Source organism: Poecile atricapillus, chromosome 1 (assembly GCF_030490865.1).
Source record: "Poecile atricapillus isolate bPoeAtr1 chromosome 1, bPoeAtr1.hap1, whole genome shotgun sequence".
Classification (NCBI taxonomy): domain Eukaryota; kingdom Metazoa; phylum Chordata; class Aves; order Passeriformes; family Paridae; genus Poecile; species Poecile atricapillus.
In genome coordinates, this window is record NC_081249.1 from 133255415 (window position 1) to 133273769 (window position 18355).

The window sequence follows — 18355 nt, forward strand, 5'->3', positions numbered from 1 at the left end:
TCATGAATGGGAGCTTGTAGAACTCTTGCAACTATGTTGTGAGATATAGGAAAGCATACAATGCAAGTCTGCTGAACTCTGCAAAATGAGTATGCATTTACAGTTCACATAGGTGGGGTCTGATCTCTGTTGGGGGAAGAGGAGCTCATTCAACAGTTGTAAAAGGTGGAGAATTTGAAAAGGAAGATGCAGGGGAAAGCACAGTAGTGATTTCCTAGGCAGGCTGCTGACCTGAGAGAACTTAGTGATGTCTGTTACTGCTGCTGCTCACCTGCCTGTCTGCATTTACCACAATTTTTAGGCAACACTGATACTGTGTTGTTGCACATCCCCAAGGCTTGTCATAAAAAGATATGACGTGAGGTACTGCTTTTCAGTGTTCTGACTATTAAAGTCTTTGAGTTGCATTACTGGATTGTAAGGACTGAGTAACAACAGCTGAAACAGCTGACTTGACACTCCCTGCACTAGAATTAAAGCTTATTATGCTTTGCTGCTTTTGTTACCCTGTTTATGACAGAGTTCACACCAGTTTACAAGCCCTTTTAGGACAGAATTTTGTTGCTGTGGTGGGAAAGTGTTGCAAACACTGGCAAATGCCCAGAGGAAATATCACAGCTGCAGACCCCCTGAAAGGAATGCTTATTTCTTGCAAAGGAGAGCTGAAGCCAGAAGGGTCCTCAGCCTTAACTGCAAGGTACATCCATCAGAGAGCTTCTGTCAAAGGGATATGTGATATCTGGGGGATACTGATGAATTAGCTTTAAGCTAGGGAGCTCAGGTGGTGTTAGGACACAGCAAGGCTCTCCCCAAATGCATGGCTGGGTTTTGAGCTCTGTACTCCACATCTACCCACTCAGGGTTTTATGCACAGCTCAGGAGTATTTGCATGGATTGCAGACAGCACATAACCAGCAGATGTGTTTTCTGAATGGTTGTTAACAGAATAGACACTAGAGGGCTGTGGAAAATGGTCTTTAAAAATATGTGTTTGCATTGCTTGCTCCCCACATTTTGTGGGGGACTTATAGTGGGGAGAACAGGTCTAGGTCCCAGCTAGGACAGACAGGGAAGTGATGCTCTAACCCAGAGGACCCATCTGATGCAAGGTCTGAAGACAGCAAATTCAAGTTCAGGGCTCCCTGGGCCATAAGAAATGTCATGGCTGCATGATGCAAAGCATCAGTCTGAGGTAAATTTTCTCTCATGGTGCAATTGACAAAATTTTGACAATTTTACTGACAAGTATTCTGTTCTGTGTATCACTAATGCCTCAAGCACTGTCCTAGAACACACAGAAAAACATAATGTATTATTCTTTATCAGGGTCTCTAACTGTTTTGACAGAAATCATTTTGGATGCTCAGTTTTTTATCAAATGGGTGGTGTGTGGCAATGTGAATGGATGAAACACTAGTAATCATGGAATGAATGCCTGATAAGCAAATAATTTAGTAGAAATCTTTAGCTGAAACACTTTTAGAAGGGTTTTTTAAAATGTTCAAAATGGAAATCCCTGGGAAGTGAACTCTAAGTCCCACTGAGATTCACATAGGGTGCTAAAAACTGCAGATCTCTGTATCGAAGTAGCCAAGAAGCCGTGGTGGGACAGAGCCAGTCTGGATACAGACAGCTAGACCAATGTCAAACCCATGGTTTAGTTAAAAAGCCATTTGTACCAGACAAAGTGCTGGAAACTACCTGGCTGCATTTAAGTGTTCCAGCTCTAAAAGCAGAAGGTGAAGGGCATAGAGGACACAGAAAGGACCCCAGTGTGGCCTGGAACAGACAGGACGGGAGGCAGCAGGGAGAGTGAGAAGGCAGTATGAGGCAGGGTGAGCTGCTTCACTCTCTAAGAGGATGGCTCAACCTGGCAGTGCCCAGAGCCAGGGTGATGAGAGGACTTGGCATCTCCATGCAGTGCCCTGCCCTATTGCACAGTACAGGCTTGCCCTCAGGGTAAAATTTTGGTGAGGATTAAGTGAAAATCCCGACCAACTTGAAGGCAGCTGGAATCATGACAACTCTCCACAACTTGCAGATGATAGCAGAAATCACAACAAATACAGGTGAACTTAAACTCACCTGCCCTATGCAAGTGATTCAGGGGCTTATTTAATGGGTAGAGAAGGGCTGGGGTGACTCTTGAATAGTAAGGACAGCTTAGGCTGTGTGAGCTGTTCATAGTTTATGATGTGTTTATAGTGCTTTTCTTTCCAGGAAAGAGCAAAAATAGATGGTGACATCTCCTTCCAGCACCATGCTCTACTTCTAGCTAGGTATAGTGCATTGTGCTCTATGGCCCATTGAGCTCTCCAGGAGAAAATCAGCTACCTCGACTGGCATTCTGACATGGCTATCAGTGATGCAGGGGGAAGCCTTGTAGTCTGTGCATGGGCTGGAGGCAGTAACTGAGAGAAATTGTGTCCTGGTCCAAGTTGAGCTTGCAGCTTGGGATGGATTCAGGACTTTTCACGAAGATGTGGGAGACCTTTTCAAGTAATCAATTGCTGCTTTTTCGTGCTGGAAGTTGGCTTCTGGTGTGGTATGAGGAACATCAGAACTGGTGATCTTTGTCTTGGTTCAGCCTCTGCACACAGTAAAGAGAAAAAGGATCTGGCTTTTTCTGTGAAGGGTGGGGTAGTAAAGCACTTCAGGCACGTGATTTTATGCTTCTGGTTTCAGAAGCATGAGTCTGAGCTTCATGCTGTATTTTGTACCAAAGCTTCAGCTGTACGTGGGTGATTCAAACTTTAGTGATGCAAGTCAGACTCATGTTGGTCACATTATCCCCTCATGTGATTTTTGGTTTCAGAAAGTTTGGGTGCCTTTTAACTCTACTACCCCTCTTCCCATGGAGATGAAGGAGGTGTGAAGTCCTGCTTGGCTTCCTGTTCTTGGTCCAGCGCTGAACCGTGGGACCCGCAGAGTGGAGGCGAGAGGAAGCAGCAGTTAAATGCGTGTGGCTGGCTCGTTTTCTGCCGTGATGCTTTACTAGATAGTCTGCTGCTTGTAAAGTCATCCCTCCCCCGAAGGGCAGGCAGGCCAGGGATGCGATGATTGGACTGTCCTCTTCGTCTGGAGGAGCTTAGGGGTCCGTGCTTGCCATGGGATTGATTTTTCGCTCTGGATGCACAGGCGAAGCTGGGAGCGTGCCCAGCTGCGTGTCAGGGCTGCATATTGCATGGGCGCCTTTGAGGCACGGCGTCGGCGGAGGCGTGTGGCTGGATGCTGAGACAAAGTGCTCCTGCAGCTGCAGGGCTTCTGCGTGGTGATTCCTCCAGGTTGGCTTTTCTCCATTATCTTGCGCGTGGCGTCAGCGAACCCCAGGGATGATTCGCTGCTTGCTGGCCGGGGGGTCCGCTTGATTCTTGTTTAGTTCAAGGGGTTGGTGGTTTTGCTTTATTTACTCTGCCTTGGCTTCAGGCTCTCCCTGTGCCGAGAAGAAAGACACAAACTGCGGGGAGTGTGGGGGGGAATAACAAACCCAATAGAACCGAGCTCCGGCCGGGAGAGGCCGGGGCGCTCGCCGGGGGCGCTCCCGCGGGGACCCGAGCTCCGCGCCCGCTCCGCGCCGATCCCACCCGGATTTTGCACGTTTCCTTCCCTTTTTTATCTTTTTTTTTTTTTTCCCTCCCCTCCGTTTTCATTTTTTCTCCCTCTATTTTTCTTCTCCATTCCCCTCTCTCTTCCCTCCCTCTCTCCCTAGCGTGGTTGGATCAGTCTTTTGGTATTTCCTGCCGCCGCCTCCCCCGAGCAGCTGTCCGGCCGCGGCCCGGCGCTGCGCGCTTTCCGTGCCGCCGGGGGAGCGGCTCGGCGGGGCCCACGCGTGTCCCCGCTCCCGTCCCACGCGTGTCCCGGCGATGCGGCGGCGGCGGCGGGGCGCGGCGTGCTGAGCGCGGCACCGCGCGGGGGCTCGGCCGTCCCGGCCAGGTAAGGCGCACCGGACATTCCACCTCCCCCCAAAAGCCACGTCCTCCCCCGAAGCCCCAAAGCCATCCTCCCAAAATAACCTATAAAAACAAATACCGTTCCCCCCTTGCCCTAAATTATTCCAATAAATCCATTCCCCCGCCTCCCATGCTAGCTGTTCTTGTCCCCCGCGCTGCCAGGCTGCCTATTTTTAAGTATAACGTGGTACCTCAGAGTCGGCTGCGAGCGGTGTGATTTCAGCGAGGGTCTGAGCGCTGGCAGCTCTGGGAGGGTAACCCTGCCGCCTCTGCCCGTGCTTTGTGCCCAGGTTGTGCGTCGCCGTTTCTACGTGTGCCTTTCGGGGTTTGGCTACGGGAGCTGCGGGGTGAACCCCCTTGCCCCCCGACATCTCGGCATGGCAGGGCTGGGGGGCCAGCAAGCGGCCGGTGTGGCATGTGGGATGGCGTGCTGTCAAGGAGACCTGATTTCTTTAGACATGTGGGCATATCTGGTAGGTGGAATGCATTTTTATTGTATTTCTTCCAGCATGGTGAGGAGCTAGGAAGGAGCCTGCACTGTTGCTAATTTGCTACATTTAACTGACGATAGTAATTACCTTTCCTATAGGCGCTTCTTCAGATACCATAGTGGAGACCATAGGCATGGCTATGTAAAAACCAGACTTTGGAAACCTATGTTTGGAAATGCTTTTAGCTTGCACTAAGTGAAGCAAGGCAGCATTCCTGGAGAAAGAAACACGTAAGCACATGCAACTGTCTGTTGGATCAGAAACCGTATTTTTCAAGTGCTATGCAAACCTGAAGTGTTGTAGTGTGAAACAATTGTTTAACGTAAGTGAGGGGGAAAGTTCCTTAAACTGTGTAGTCACCTCCTCGCTTCATCCAGCTGCAGCAGTATCTTTGTTGTCAAAATATTCCTTCCCCTTCTTTGCATTGATGTACGAGATAACAACAGTATTCAGCAATCTCTGTACAGCAGAGGACAGCCACTGCACTGGATGTGTCCCCAGCTGCCTCCTTTCCTCCTTGACAGAAGGTTTCCAAAAAGGTATGAGTGGGGAGGGGGAGGCAGAAGCCTCAAGCCTGGCTCTGTGTGTGGTAAGAGAATTCTTGCCCAAAGAAGAGAATGGGTGTTCTCAGCTGGGCAGTTCCCAGTGGGACAATAGGTGACCCTGGGAGTATCCCCCACCCTGGCTGGCAAGGAGGGGGACAGAGCTGGGCTAAAAGGACGTGGGGGCAGCAAGGGAGTCAGATTCAGCTCCAGGGGTTACTTTGTGGCACTACTGATGGAGGTACAGACAGCAGTTCTCTGACTCATGGGAGAAAATGCAGGCCATAGTCCTGCACTCCGCCTATTTGGGTTTGAAGTGGACAATGTGAACCTAAGGAATGATTTAATCATGGTGATGCATGAAAGTAACTGAAAGCGGATTTACTGCTCTAATCTTTTTGTGGTGCTTAATTTAATTTTCATGTGCTTTATTGCAACACTGATTCATCAGGTGAGTGGGAGGGAGGCTTGTGCAGTACAGGTGGTTCAGTTTCTATTGCTGAATTAGGTATTTCTCAAGGTGCTTTCTTGGCTACAGCAGGATTAAAATGGCTCTGTGTCTGATACAGTGCTGTGGTTTGGAATCCAGGATATCTCCAGGGAAAGACCATTCCTATAATCTGTAATGTGCAGTGTTTGAAATCAGTGTGTCATGCTCAGAGTAAGACTGAGACTCGACTAATTCTTATTATGTTCATAGATCATAAAAATTTCAGTTAAGCTCATCTGAATTGGGTTAGACTCACTTCATGTCCAAGGGAGCTGTTATCTGCTGGAGGCAATTGTGAGATTTTCAGCATTGCCAGTGCTGAAAGTCTTTTAGTGGATCTGAGGCTCTTTCTGGATCTGGGGCTGAAGAGGTAAAAATGAAACTGCCCTGAAGTGTGTCAGCAGGGCCTTGCTGCTTCTGAGCTGCAGAGCACAGACCTCCCTCTGCAGCTGTACAGATTTGTGCTATTTGATCTCCTGTTTTATTTGGGGGAAAAGCTGCATTTGGTGTTTTTTCTCTTGACCTGCCTGCCTTTGGAGCATTAGCAGCACAGTGTTTTCTCAGCCAAAAATGCTGCTCCTCACGCCTCCACTGCTCAACATGAGATGTCTCTGGCAGCACACTGTAGGTGTTTGTGCATGCCTGCTGTGGTTACTAAGGTAAAGAAAACACAAGAAGCAGCTTGGGAAATGGGAACAATCCAAATGCCAAATACACACGAGTTTGAGCAGGAATGACAGTGACCTGCTATACCAGTGTGTCTCGGTGTGGGTCTGGGCTTGCTCACTCTTTATGCAGGCTCCTGACTGTCACTGATGGTGTTTATGCTGTGCTTTAGAGCACCAGGCATCTTGAGACTGAGCAAACTCTTCCCAGGTGCTGCTCAGCCCTCATTTTGGAGCTGTGCGGTTATGGTGCATTTAATTGTACAGTGCTGTGTCTAAATCACAGGTTCTGCCTTCATCCTAGCTTCTCCCTACCACTGTGGCTCTTTCTGGTCATGCAATGAAGGAGGAAGGAGACAACCATCCTGAAAAACATCCTTTTGATAAGTAGCTGCTGAGCCTCTGTGGAGGACTAAGGAGCAGTGTACAACCTGCCCAGGTTTCCACATTTCTTAATTAAAAAGAATCCTCTTTCTCTGCTCAAGGCGTAGGAGTGTTGTGCTTGCATTGGGCTCTAGGTATTGTATATGCATCTGTGTAATACAAAAAGATCAAGGGACTAAAGGGGACTGTTCTGTAAAATTGGGAGGAGCTAACAGCAGGCTAGTAAGAGTTACCTGTAAATGGTTTCTGCCCATCACAAGAGAGTGATGTGAAAGGGGGATTAATGTTTTTTTTTTAGGTTAGGATAGTCCAGGTGCTTGTGTGGTGGTGTTTTTAATTTCTTTCAAGCTGCATAAAAACCATGGGCATATCCCTTGTTCTTTAGTCTCAGTTTTCTGTAGTGTTTGTAGAGCTACAGTTGAAATTGTGCCACGTTTTCCTTTATGCTCCTTTCACATTGAAGGATTTATAGGTGTATAAATCAAAGTCTGAACTGAAAAGGCTCAATTCTCATCTTTGTTTAATAAACAGGCAGTTGTATATCTGGGCTTTCCTTTCGCAGTGTGTCACTGAGTCTGTGCTCTGTTCCAATATCAATAACTTTACCATGCTGGCAGTCTCCTTGACCGTAGTTTTTATATGTGTTTTGTTAAACTCCATGCCAAGCTTCAGTTTACTGGGAATTGACTGCAGGGCTGTATGAGTTTGAGTGTTTTGGCAACCCAGTTACCATTCGCATGATTATACCATCAGTGAAAAATTAACCAGCTAAAGGCCAGAAAAGAAGTACTTACAGGCAAAAGAGAAATCCTTAATAAACTGGGTAGTGTGCAGGTCGCCTTGGGGGAGGGGGGAGGCATAGAGGGGGGAAACTCAACATGGGGCTTGCCTGCTTCATCCTATCTAATCTGTCAGTGAATCAATCAATGTGAAATTGTTCCCCCAAGGAATAATGTAATAGCTATTTTGTGTGTATTCCCAAACTGGAATGCTACTGTAGTAGAGTCCTGAAGGGTGTGCTGTCTAAATCGATCAGCAGAGGCCAAGATAAAAGCAGACTTGCTGCTTATCTATCAGATGTGGCAGAGAGGCATCGAGGGATGAAATGTCTCATTCTGTGTTGAGTGCAAAGCTTAAATGTGAGCTTGGTCCTTCTGTGTCCCTGCACTTCAGGCACAAAAGCAGTGTCCTGATAGCTCTCTTTCAGTTTTTTCTTGGCAAAATCATGAGATTGCTCTGAAAGGCAATTTAATTTTCATGCCAATGCATTTTGTTCCAGACTGCTGTTGTAGTGTCACTGTTCCTTCCCACCTTCAGTGCTGCAGAGGCAGCTTGGCTTTTGTTACCTGTGTTGTTGTATGCCAGTTAAGAGTGCAAAGCCTATGTTAGCACTGCATTGCTGAATTGATTTGCTCTTTTCTCAGGGTAAAATGACAGGGAATTCTCTCCTCACAGCAATAAATTGCCATGTCCCAATGAGGAGAGGAAGGGAATTCTGCTCTGTTGTGTGGTGTGGGTAACTGTTGATCATTGTGAGTAATCCTGGCAGAATGAAAATAACAATTGAATTTTTTTTTGTTACTGTTTTGATATTTTTGCACTTTTTCTTTTTGGTATGACTCCAGCATCAGGAGAGACTCACTTTTATGTAATAGTAGGTGACCAAGGCTTTTATACACTTTATCAAACATTGCAGAGTTCATCTGGGGAGCTCTTACTGGCTCATCTGTAAAACCCCTGAAATGTGAATGTGAAATTGCCACTGGAATTAATGCTCTGTCAGGGTGGTTATTCTGGCTCCTGGCATGGATGCAAATAAATGAGATTTACATTTTATAAAATGAATCTCTCTGTCTTTTCTTGCTGTGTTGCCTTGAAAAAGAACCTCAGTGCTGCAAGCCTGACAATTGCTGATGCAGTGAATTATTTTTTTCCCTTCCCTTACTAAGGAAAGTAATCTGGATTTGCAGATCATTTCATGACCTTTTTTTTCATATGTGGGTCAAAGACAGTTCAGGTCTAAGCAGTATATATATATATATTTTTTTTTTTTTTTTGTAAATTTGTAAATCCTTACTTGGACTATGAAGGCTTTCAGTGAGCACTGAATGCACTGTACAAATAACAGCATTAGTGGGCAAGGCAGTAATTTTAACTGCCTTCCATGGAGTTCTGTTATTGTAATCTAGAGCAGGACACAGGTGTGTTAGATATGAAATACACAGTGTTTGTATTTTTCAGTTTTGTTTATAGTAGATTTTCATTTTTCCATTTTAACATCTGTCATTTGCCCCAGCCTCCTTGCCATGCTCTGCCTTTGTAACCTTTCTCATTGGAGATAGAATGTATATAATCATGTATAAGACTTTTTTGTTTTGTATTAATTCAGGTTCAGTGGATTCAAACAAGGCCAGATTTCTTGGCTGTTGAGAGTGTTTTTTGGGTTTGTGGGGTTTTTTTGGTTTGGTTGTTTTGGGGTTTTTTTTTGACTGATGAACCACCCAGGCTTTGTTGCCTGTAATCAAATCAGGCTGTTACTGCCTGAATTTCTCTCTGTCCTCCAGGTCATGGGAGGCACCTTGGCACACCTGCAGTCATTTATTAATACTGCACTCATTTATTCATACACCTATGGACTGCAGTAAACTTGGGGAGCTCCACTTGTGGACAAGGCTGCTTCAACCAAGCCTAGACTGTCAGACTTCTAACCTGGTTTTTCCCAAGCTGGTGTTCAAGTCCTGGCTTGTGGAATCCCTCAGCGTAGGTGCTGAAAGCTTTCTTTTCCAAGAGGGTGAGGTGTGCTGAGAAGCTGGGAGGATCCTCCAGCCATGAGTATATCTGAGAAGTGCAGTGTAGGGTCTCTCATTTCGGAGTACCCTGAGAAGATACATGGCCGGGGTGTTAATATCAGCTCTCCATGCCTTTTTCATCCTCTCTCTGACTGGATTACATTCTTTGGTGTCTTTGTTTCTCTTATTGGAAATTCACACAATATTTAGAGCAGTATTGTCTTGGATTATGCTGGGCTGCTCAGTAAAATAAATAAAAATAATCTCATTATGTAAGCAAGATAGTGAATAACTTGTCTAAATGAGCTAATACAGTGGGTGCAACAGTGCCCGTTTTATTCTCTTTGAACAGGTGCATCCCCAGGAGGAAATGAAAGGTAGGTAGGTAGGGACCAAGTGAGAAACATTGAGCAACAACAGAGTGTGACTCAGAAGCAATTTAACCATAATAATACCCAAAGCACTGAAGGTTCTTTTCCCCAGAAATGCACAATATGCTGTTCTCTGTCATAAAGCTGTTGTCAGCTGACATCATTGTGTTAACATAAGACTTGCTGTTATCCACAAGATGCACAGTTAGCAGAGAGCACTTCCAGTGCTGGCTGCTAATTATTACTAATGTTCTCCCAATTGTTGAAAAACAATATATTAAAGATATTTCCTGCTTAATATTTTATTCCTGATGGCTGGTTTGCTTATGTTGAGTTAAAAATAATGCTTCTGATATCACTCCATTGACAAGCCAGGGTTTGATTAATTTAGGAGAGCACAGAACAACCATTTACCAAATGCCTCTCTTGAGTACCTGTTGTAGAGGCTTTGTCTTTTTTTTTTTTTTTTTCCTCAGAGTAGCAGTGTAGAAATTTATGGCTTTTATTTTTTGTTTACCATGACCCTCTCAAAGGCTGTGTGTTTTCCCATTGACTTCATGGCAGCCAAGTGCTTTTTATTCTATATGTCTCTTGGAGAAATCACATTAATGATATATCACTAGCCAGAGAAAGCTTTTGTTGAAAGCACACAAAGACAATAATTTACCTCATGATTTTCTAAAGTGCAGAGTTTTTTTTCCCCCTCATATTAAAAAACAAAACTGTTGAGGTGAAGGGAAGTGAACAGAGAATTGGTGCTCAAGTACTATCTCTGCAATGCGAGAGGGACACTGCAATACCATTAATGAGATTCTCCCATTTTCCCTTGGAGATGTGGTTTTGAATTTAGAAATAGAATTTGAACAATTTTCCACTGAACATCTCACTTTTCTGCTCACTGAATAGCTACAAATCTTTATTGTTTAATAGCTAGCTTCACTTTTAACTGATAGAGTTTCATAGACGTAAGATAATAGCTCTGAAAAGGTAAGACTTTTTCTAGACACCGTTTAATTTGCCGTAATTATATTAAGTGCTAAATTGAAAGAGGCTTTTCTAGTTAAGATGAGGATAATGAATAGTTGTGCATTATTACCATAGCCACAGTGGGGGAAGGAAGAAGTGATTTAAGTTTTGCTTGAGATAGAAAGAAAGAAAACCTGCCCCAATGTGGTCCTTAATAATTTATTTTTCCCTCTCTATTGCTGACTCCCAGGTTTTGATAGAAGAGTTTTCTGCCCTGTGTACCTCAGGGATGCAGCAGTTTATGAAAGGAATCAGCATGCACTCCAAGTGAAAATGACTGTGGGAACAGAATGAAGAACCAGATTGCACCCTCCAGCCAAACCTGGAGCTACATAGGCAGGGGCACACACAGCGAATGCCACTGCAGCTCTGAAGGCACTGCAGTGTAGCATGGCTCCCTGGAGGCTCTGCACCCTCCGTGCTTTGCCCACACTGCAGAGAAAGCCGTGGTTTGCTGCTCTTTTCTGCTTGGAGCAAGTTGCAACATCTCAAGTCCCCGGGCAAGTTGAGTGGGTGCAGCCCAGCTCTCTGTGCCATCCGCCAGCTCCCGCCTCTGCTGCTCTTCCCCTGCCGGAGCGGCGGCAGCTTGTGCTGTTGCTTCCCTCCATTGCCCTTGTTTGAGAGCCTGAGCAAATCATAAGGTGTGTAGAGTTGTGTAGCCCATGTAAAAACACACCAGCTCACTGTCTTGGCATATTTGATGCAGTTGAGAATGACATCTTTTATGCCGCTTTCAATGTGGTGCTGCTGTAGGTGCACCCTGCCTCTCCATGTGGATAAAAGTGTTTTATCTGGGGCAGGATTTCACCGTGTCTTTGGAAGTTGAAGCTGTTAAGGGGAAATCCAAAGCATGTTCCCTCGTTTCTTCACCTCTGTACGCTGGGGTCCAAGACACTGTGCAGTGTTTCCTGCGCTGGCTCCTCTTGCTGTCCTGCTGGGGCTGCTGCCAAGTTCATCTACAGGGACTTGTCCCATACAAGCATTTATCTCCTGGGAGGTGCACTCGTGCCATGCTCTTACCTCTCAAAGTCTATCAGGAGTGCATGTGATTATACTTGACACTTGTGATCTGGGCTAGATGTGAGCCCCTGGGGAAAGGCAATGTGTGAATTATTTACTCTCTTGAGCATTCCAGGCCTCTGTATAAAAAGCATTAAGCAATATGGGGCTTTTTCTTGCTTTAAGAGAAGGTCTGTGTCAGCCTTGCTTGAACTCTCAAAAAGCTGAGTATTTTGAGCGCTGAACTTCATACCACTGTTCCAAATTGATTGGAGTGCAATTATGGGGGAGCAAGGTAAGCAGTGTTTGCTCCCAGGTGGACCAGAAATATTCCTGATAAACCTTCTGTTTTCTTCCCTTTTCTCCCTCGTTCCCTTCTCCAGTAATTTGGTTCTTCTAGACTGAGACAGGTTGAGGCAATGCAAGTAGGTTAATTTTGTGGTTAGGGCATTTGGCTTTGAAATCGGGAGATCACTGTTAGTTCCTGCTTCCATCCCAGGCCTGCTGTAGCTGTGGGGAGATTACTTGCACCTCTGTGCCTCTGTCTGCACCGGAAAAATAACAAAGTAAGTTTTGCGGTTGGATTTTATTTATTTTCATGTGTTGGCCTACAGGGCTCTGTTATGAAGGCAGGGAGAGGGTCTGATCCCTTCTTGGGGTTATTTGGCATTGTCTGCTGGCCCAGTTCCAGCCAGAGTATGCCTGTTTCCTCTCTGGATAAAACCACTAGGAAGTCTTCAGGTACATATTTTTTCTTTATTTTTTATTCACTACCATTCTTTTGTCATGCTTTTTGCTTTCATTTAACATTGAAATTAAATGGTGAGTTGAGTAGTGTAGCTTTTAATAATGCGTAGAAAATGAGCTGCGCTGCACACATAGATGGTGCCCGTAGGAAGCCTGGAATTATCCTGTAGTGTTTTTAATGGGCAGTCCTACTTTAATTGTTGGCTCAGTGAGGCTGTCTTAGATGTGCTATAGATGAGACTCCCAGTACTGTAAATATCTGTGCCATTTAGCTTTGAGTACCAGGAAATGAAACGGCATGTGAAATAATAAAAAGGTTTATTTCACTGAAGTCAGTAAAACAATATTTTCTTCAGGCTGATTTGGAAGTGGACCTTAGAAAAGTTAAGTGGAGAGGAAATGCAGTGTTTTGGGACTAGAAATGTTTAACAAGCAGCACGAGCTGCCCGTCGCAGGCTGCTCTGCTGCTTGATTACAGCAGAGTGAGGTGCAGGGCTCAGGCAGCTGGAAAGAGGCTCTGCCACATTTGGCATTGGTGATCTCCTAAGGTGTTTATGTGGTGAGAAAGTGGGCTCAGGTAGGAAGGCTGGAGTTTGCTTTCTGGACAACGTAGCTTTTCTTTGCATCTTGGATTTTCAAGCCAGTTGTATCAGTCCTGTTGATCTTATTTGACTTTGCATCTGCAAGGATTTTTGCCTGAGATTTCTACATCCAGTGATTTCTGGTTAAACTCCTTAGGCAGGTAGTGTGTTCTACTTTTTGGTGGTGATTCTTTGGCGCTCTTCAGAAATGTGTGCAAATGGTAGTTTTCTTTACAGTAAAAGGTATGTGCTTTCTCTCTAATCTGACATTTATCTACCTTCTTTTTTCCATCTTTCTGACATCTTTTCCCTCTAAGTGATTACAGGCTATGATGAGGTGATCCCTAAAATGTCTTTGATTAGTTAAGTAGGTTGAACATCTTAAGTCTCATTGCAGTTGATTTAAGACTTGAAGACAGCCTCATGGTTTATTGCTGGGTCCTTTCCAATTTTTCATGCTGCTGTATTTCAGGTAAGGATGAAGATTGCATGTGTTATGTCAGCAGTGATCTTGCAGCTGTCAAAGACAGAAGTAAGGCTGCATTCTGGCTCTTGCTCCTTTTGTTCCTTCCCCCCTTGTTTATGCTTCCAGGAATTGAGCAAGCCCTGTTCACCCACGGTATTGCACTTGGCATTCAGACTCTGTTAGTTATCTATAATTCTTTATAAATCAGAGCTGTTTTGGAAAGCTAAGGTTTTGTGTCTGGACAGGGAGGAGGGGGCGTTTTGGTCTGGTATGTGGCAACACAAAGTTATTTATCATGGATTGTGCTCTCTGCACTTCAATAATCTGCTGACATTTTGCCAGTAATAAAAAGGTCAAGGGAAAAAGTTGCTTCCTACAAATCATGGCATTTTATTGTTCTCATTATTAAACAGAGCATGGTTTCCTTGGAACAAAATTTTAGCCATTCCCAGCTTTGTAAACGATGAATTACCAGCTGGTACAAATGCATAAAAATGAAAAAGTGGCTTTCTTTTGATGTTGCTGGTCCCTATTCCAGTGACTTGTCCTTTCCTGAAGCAGGGTATGGGGAAAATGCAAGAAGGAAGTGTCCCTTGGATATTAAATGTAGTAGCAGAAAGAAATTATGAGAAGTTGATACTTGAATAACGAGACATTAAGTTGATTTAAAAGGCCAAAATAGTCCAGGGTTCACAAAATGTTACATATTTCTAATTTTTAGGAATGGCTTTCCATGTTACCTGTTAAGAATGCTATGTAATGTCTAAAGCACAGTAATTCAGTTAAACACAACATTTTATTTATTTATTTAGTTTCCCTGAAAACTTCCCCATTTATTTTTGTCTCTGAGATGCCTGAGCTTGAAACGGCAGTGCTGTTTTTTTCTTGTAACCCCAAGTAGTGCTGTCTGATACAGAGGTCACTCTGTGTGAAGCAAGGCTCTGGCTTAAATATAGCAGTAGTGGCTGGGCAGTGGATAAGCATCAGCAATCAAGTTGGAGATGCTTGGACACCATCCATCATGGGGAGCTTGGGTGGATGTGAGGGAGCTCAGAGGGAAAAAGTTACCGTTTGTGGGGGCAGGCTGATGAGTGTTAGTGCTGTCAATTAGGGTAGTTTGTTTGCATAAGAAGCAGCAGAGCTGATGTATTTTTGTTACAGAAAATGAACAAAAGTGTCTTGCAGAGGAGTGCTGGCTTGTTTCTCTTGCAGCAGGGTATTTGCTGCTACTTTTCCCTAAAGCATCTCTGTAGATACCTAAGAATGCATGCCTAAAAAAGCTGAATTATAACAATTATATGGCCATGGTGGACAGAAGGATTGTGTACTGTAGCCCTTACTGCCAAATTCAAAATTAATTTGAATGTAAATACTTTCAAAAAAGGGAATGTAGAAAGGTCTGTATTGGGGGGCATATAGCTTTTGTAGTCTCTGGCAGGTAGAATCAGGTTTTTTTAGGATTTTGCAGTGTTGTTATATGAAAGTCCAGTAGACAGACGCTGCATATTTATCTACTCAGTAATTAAATATTGCTATTAATTTATGTTGGAAACAAGCCAAATCCACGTGAAATAGATCTATTTTTTAAAAATGCTGTTTTTCCGTTTGAATTACTTCAGCACTCCTGGGGAACTTGGTGGGTTTTACTTTTTTACAGAGCATTATATATGTTGGTCCTGGCCATGGCCGATGCCTTGTAAAATGCTGAAATATGCTGGAGCTGGAGCAACCCACTGGTTGTGAGGGGTCTAAAGGAGCATCCCTGCCATCCCAAGGAATGTGGGGAATCACATTCATGTCTCCTCTTCTAGTCTTTTGTATTTAAATGTTTTAAAAGATTGTGCAGGATAATGTAGTGTGTTTCTGTACTTGCATATGTGTGCAGGATACCTAAGCAGACTTCAGAGAAAGCCCCTAAGGGTTTGTGTTTAGCACAAAAAGTACAAAATCTTGAGCTTTGCCTTTAAAGTAACTGTCTTAGGATGACTTATGTCTGGAGGTCATTCTTTCCTCCCTGTGCTCATTTCTACTGTAAGAAAGGATGCAGAAGGTTTCCCTTGTGAAAGCATCCGGTGCTGCTCTGTTTGGGTTTGTGTGCTCATCCTCCTGCTCTCTGGAGTGTGTCTCTCACAGAATACAGTCATTTCCGCTCCTAAATTCTTTGTTTAACCAGTACTGGCAAGCTGAGAGATAAAGGTGGAAACTTGAAATGAGAATGGAGAAATGGTCCTAATTTTAGGAAGGTTTGAGTTGAACAGGAAGGGAGCAGGTGGGCAGGATGTTCTGGGGCAAACACACAGTGTCATGTTGGTGCCTGTGTGCATGGAACAGTCACATCTTCCTTACAGGTCTGTTGGATTGATGTGACATTTCTCATTTATCAGACACCAGTGTTATCCCAGGAATTTCTGTGGCTTGTCTCCACCCCACTTAAAACTGGACTTCATGAGCAGCTTGTAGAAAGTGGTGGGGAAATATATGTCATGCCTGCCATTGTTTCTTTCACAGCTTATTTACTGGGCCTTTTTTTGATATATTCAGTAGTTCTTCATAGATTTTGGAAGGATTGTTTACAAAAGAAATTTATCAGGTTGCATTCTTTCATAAATGTAATTCAAGGAAATGTCTCCCACTGCTATTTAAAAACTAATATGAAATCAGGCAGTTTTTTGCAGCTGTAAGAGGCTATGTCAGTGGCCATAGAAAACAATGAAGGAGCCAAGGAAAGAAAGGCAGGGTAATACCATGGCATTTGAAACACTATTTTGTTTTCATTCAGATATTTTTAGCTAATGGTGATTTTTTTTTTTCCTTTATGTGAGTTGATGTGTTGTGTCAGTGGTAGAAGCTGCCAGTGTACATGTCTGTCCCATGAAAAAGATTCCAATTGACATTGAATACATTCCAGGGGCTGCTGGATAAAATTATGTTAAGAAATGCTTCAGCAACTCTCCTCATTAGTAGTAATAAAATCCAGATTAAAAAATGCAGCCCCAGTTAAATCAAGGTTTAATTAGTCTTGCAGCAGCCCAGAGCCTTTGCTTTATTTCCACAGCTATCTTCCTGCAGCTTCAGGCACCCTACTCAGGTAGACATGTTGGTTCACTTTGTTTGCTGCAGTCTTTCCCAGGAGAAGTGATCTAAATACTTTCAAAGACACTGATTGATTGTTTCCAATCTCTTCTTGGCTTGAAATGGATTTTTTCTTTTTGATTCTGTATAACCATTTAAGTCCTGATCTAAATCCCACTGAAGTTATGTTGGTAGTGGGGGGATACCGGGGAACGGGCACAGGTGGATGATGGGAACAAGTAGGAAGTCAAGCCCATGGGTTGTACTCATGGCTTGAATATATAAATGCATTATCTTCATACACATTTGGGCTGTCATTGCAGTCCAGTTTCTCTGAGCCTTGCAGCTTTCATGGACTGACAATGTGATGCAATGCTGGGGGCTTACCATGTTTGTAGGTGCAAGCAGGACATGCCCTTTACTAGGTGTTCATGAATTTACCGGTATTCTACACGGCAGCTGCTCCAGAACTGTAAAATGATCCTAAATGTGTGTGGAAACAGGGCAGAGGATCTTCCCAGACTCTCCCAGGACGTGCAGAACACAGGTAGCTTGTGCTGAAAAAGTTTTCTTCCCTGAAGTTTTATTTGCCAAGCCCCCTAGAATGGTGTATATTCAGCACTGTCCCTTCTGAAGCAAGCAAAACTAGGAACAGTTCTGCAGCATCTTTTAAAAAAATAAATAGCACTAGAGACACACACACAAAAAAATCCCATTCCTTGCTGGATAAATGAAGGCAGTCCCAAGACTGCTATCATTTATATGCTTTCCTTTTTCAGTGCTGTCGCTGGGGAAAGTGACAGTGTGCCTGCTTGCTGTCCAGAGAGCTGCTGTGCCAAAGCAAATAGTTGCAGCAAGTGGCAAGCAGAGAAGGCACCAAGGTATTTGATGGATGAGTGTTCCTCCCTCAAGCAGAGATGAACATTTGTGAGAAGCTAGTAATATACTGTTGTTGAAATGGCCCATTCAGGGTATAAAATTCCCAATCAAGTTGCTCAGGAGAGAGTTGAACAGCTGGTGTAGGAGCAGAAATCACTGTTGATAAATCAGGTTGGCGTCTAAGTGACTGTGGGCCCTGGACAGGCCCTGTTATTTTTTTTTTTATCTGGTGGATGAAGTCAAGGAAGATTTCACTGTGTGATGTTTGTTTCCCCCAGCTTCTTGCCTTCCTCTCACAGCTGCCTCAGTTCAAGAGAAACAAGATGCTTGTCCTGTTTTGCTGCTGTTGAGATTTGGCATTGCAGTATCCCAAAGTCCTTACCCTGTCCAGTCAGGGCAAGGTGCTGCTCAGACAGGTCCCAGAGCTGGTGGTGTGGGGCAGTAATAAGCTGGATGGAGAACTGCAGCATCACTGTGGGTGAGCGTGGCTGCTGAAGAGCTCTCCAGAAGTGGAAGCAGTTCCAGCTGGCTGTGAGGGTGGAGGCAGGCTCCTGTGCTATAATTACAAAGGCTGGTGTTTAATTGCTGCTTCCTGCTTCAGAGGTGTGCTGTAAATTAAGAAGGTGCTTTACAATAGCAGCATTTAACTTCTTCCTGTCATCTGCTTTCATTTTCGTTGATCTGGGCTGGGATTTATCAAGGGAGGCTTCCTGAGCTCTGTAAAATCCCTTGAAAGAATGTGGGCACTGGGTTCCTAACTCTCCTGGAGGTGACTTGATGTTCCTTCTAAGCCAGGATAATCAGGCTCTTCTGCACATCTGTTTGTGCAAGACCACCGTGTCCCACATATAAAATCCAGGGACTAGTTGAGTTGATGTGAGAGGAAGCTGGTCCATCTTCTTT

General features: G+C 44.3%; 1 protein-coding gene across 6 annotated transcripts in view; it reads left to right on the top strand.

Annotated features, from left to right (window-relative positions):
- The first annotated feature begins 2883 nt into the window (after positions 1 to 2883).
- OSBPL5 (oxysterol binding protein like 5) overlaps positions 2884 to 18355 on the top strand; it is a 134384-nt gene continuing 118912 nt past the window's right edge. For 2 of the 6 annotated variants that reach the window (XM_058858676.1, XM_058858691.1), the window contains exons 1-2: positions 3829 to 3933; positions 4241 to 4423. In XM_058858676.1, coding sequence (XP_058714659.1) covers positions 4328 to 4423 — 96 coding nt within the window. In that variant the 5' untranslated portion in view covers positions 3829 to 3933; positions 4241 to 4327. Of the gene's footprint in view, positions 3285 to 3828; positions 3934 to 4240; positions 4424 to 11894; positions 12003 to 18355 lie in introns of those variants that run through there. The other 4 variants (XM_058858683.1, XM_058858717.1, XM_058858701.1 and 1 more) reach the window with 4 other exon arrangements.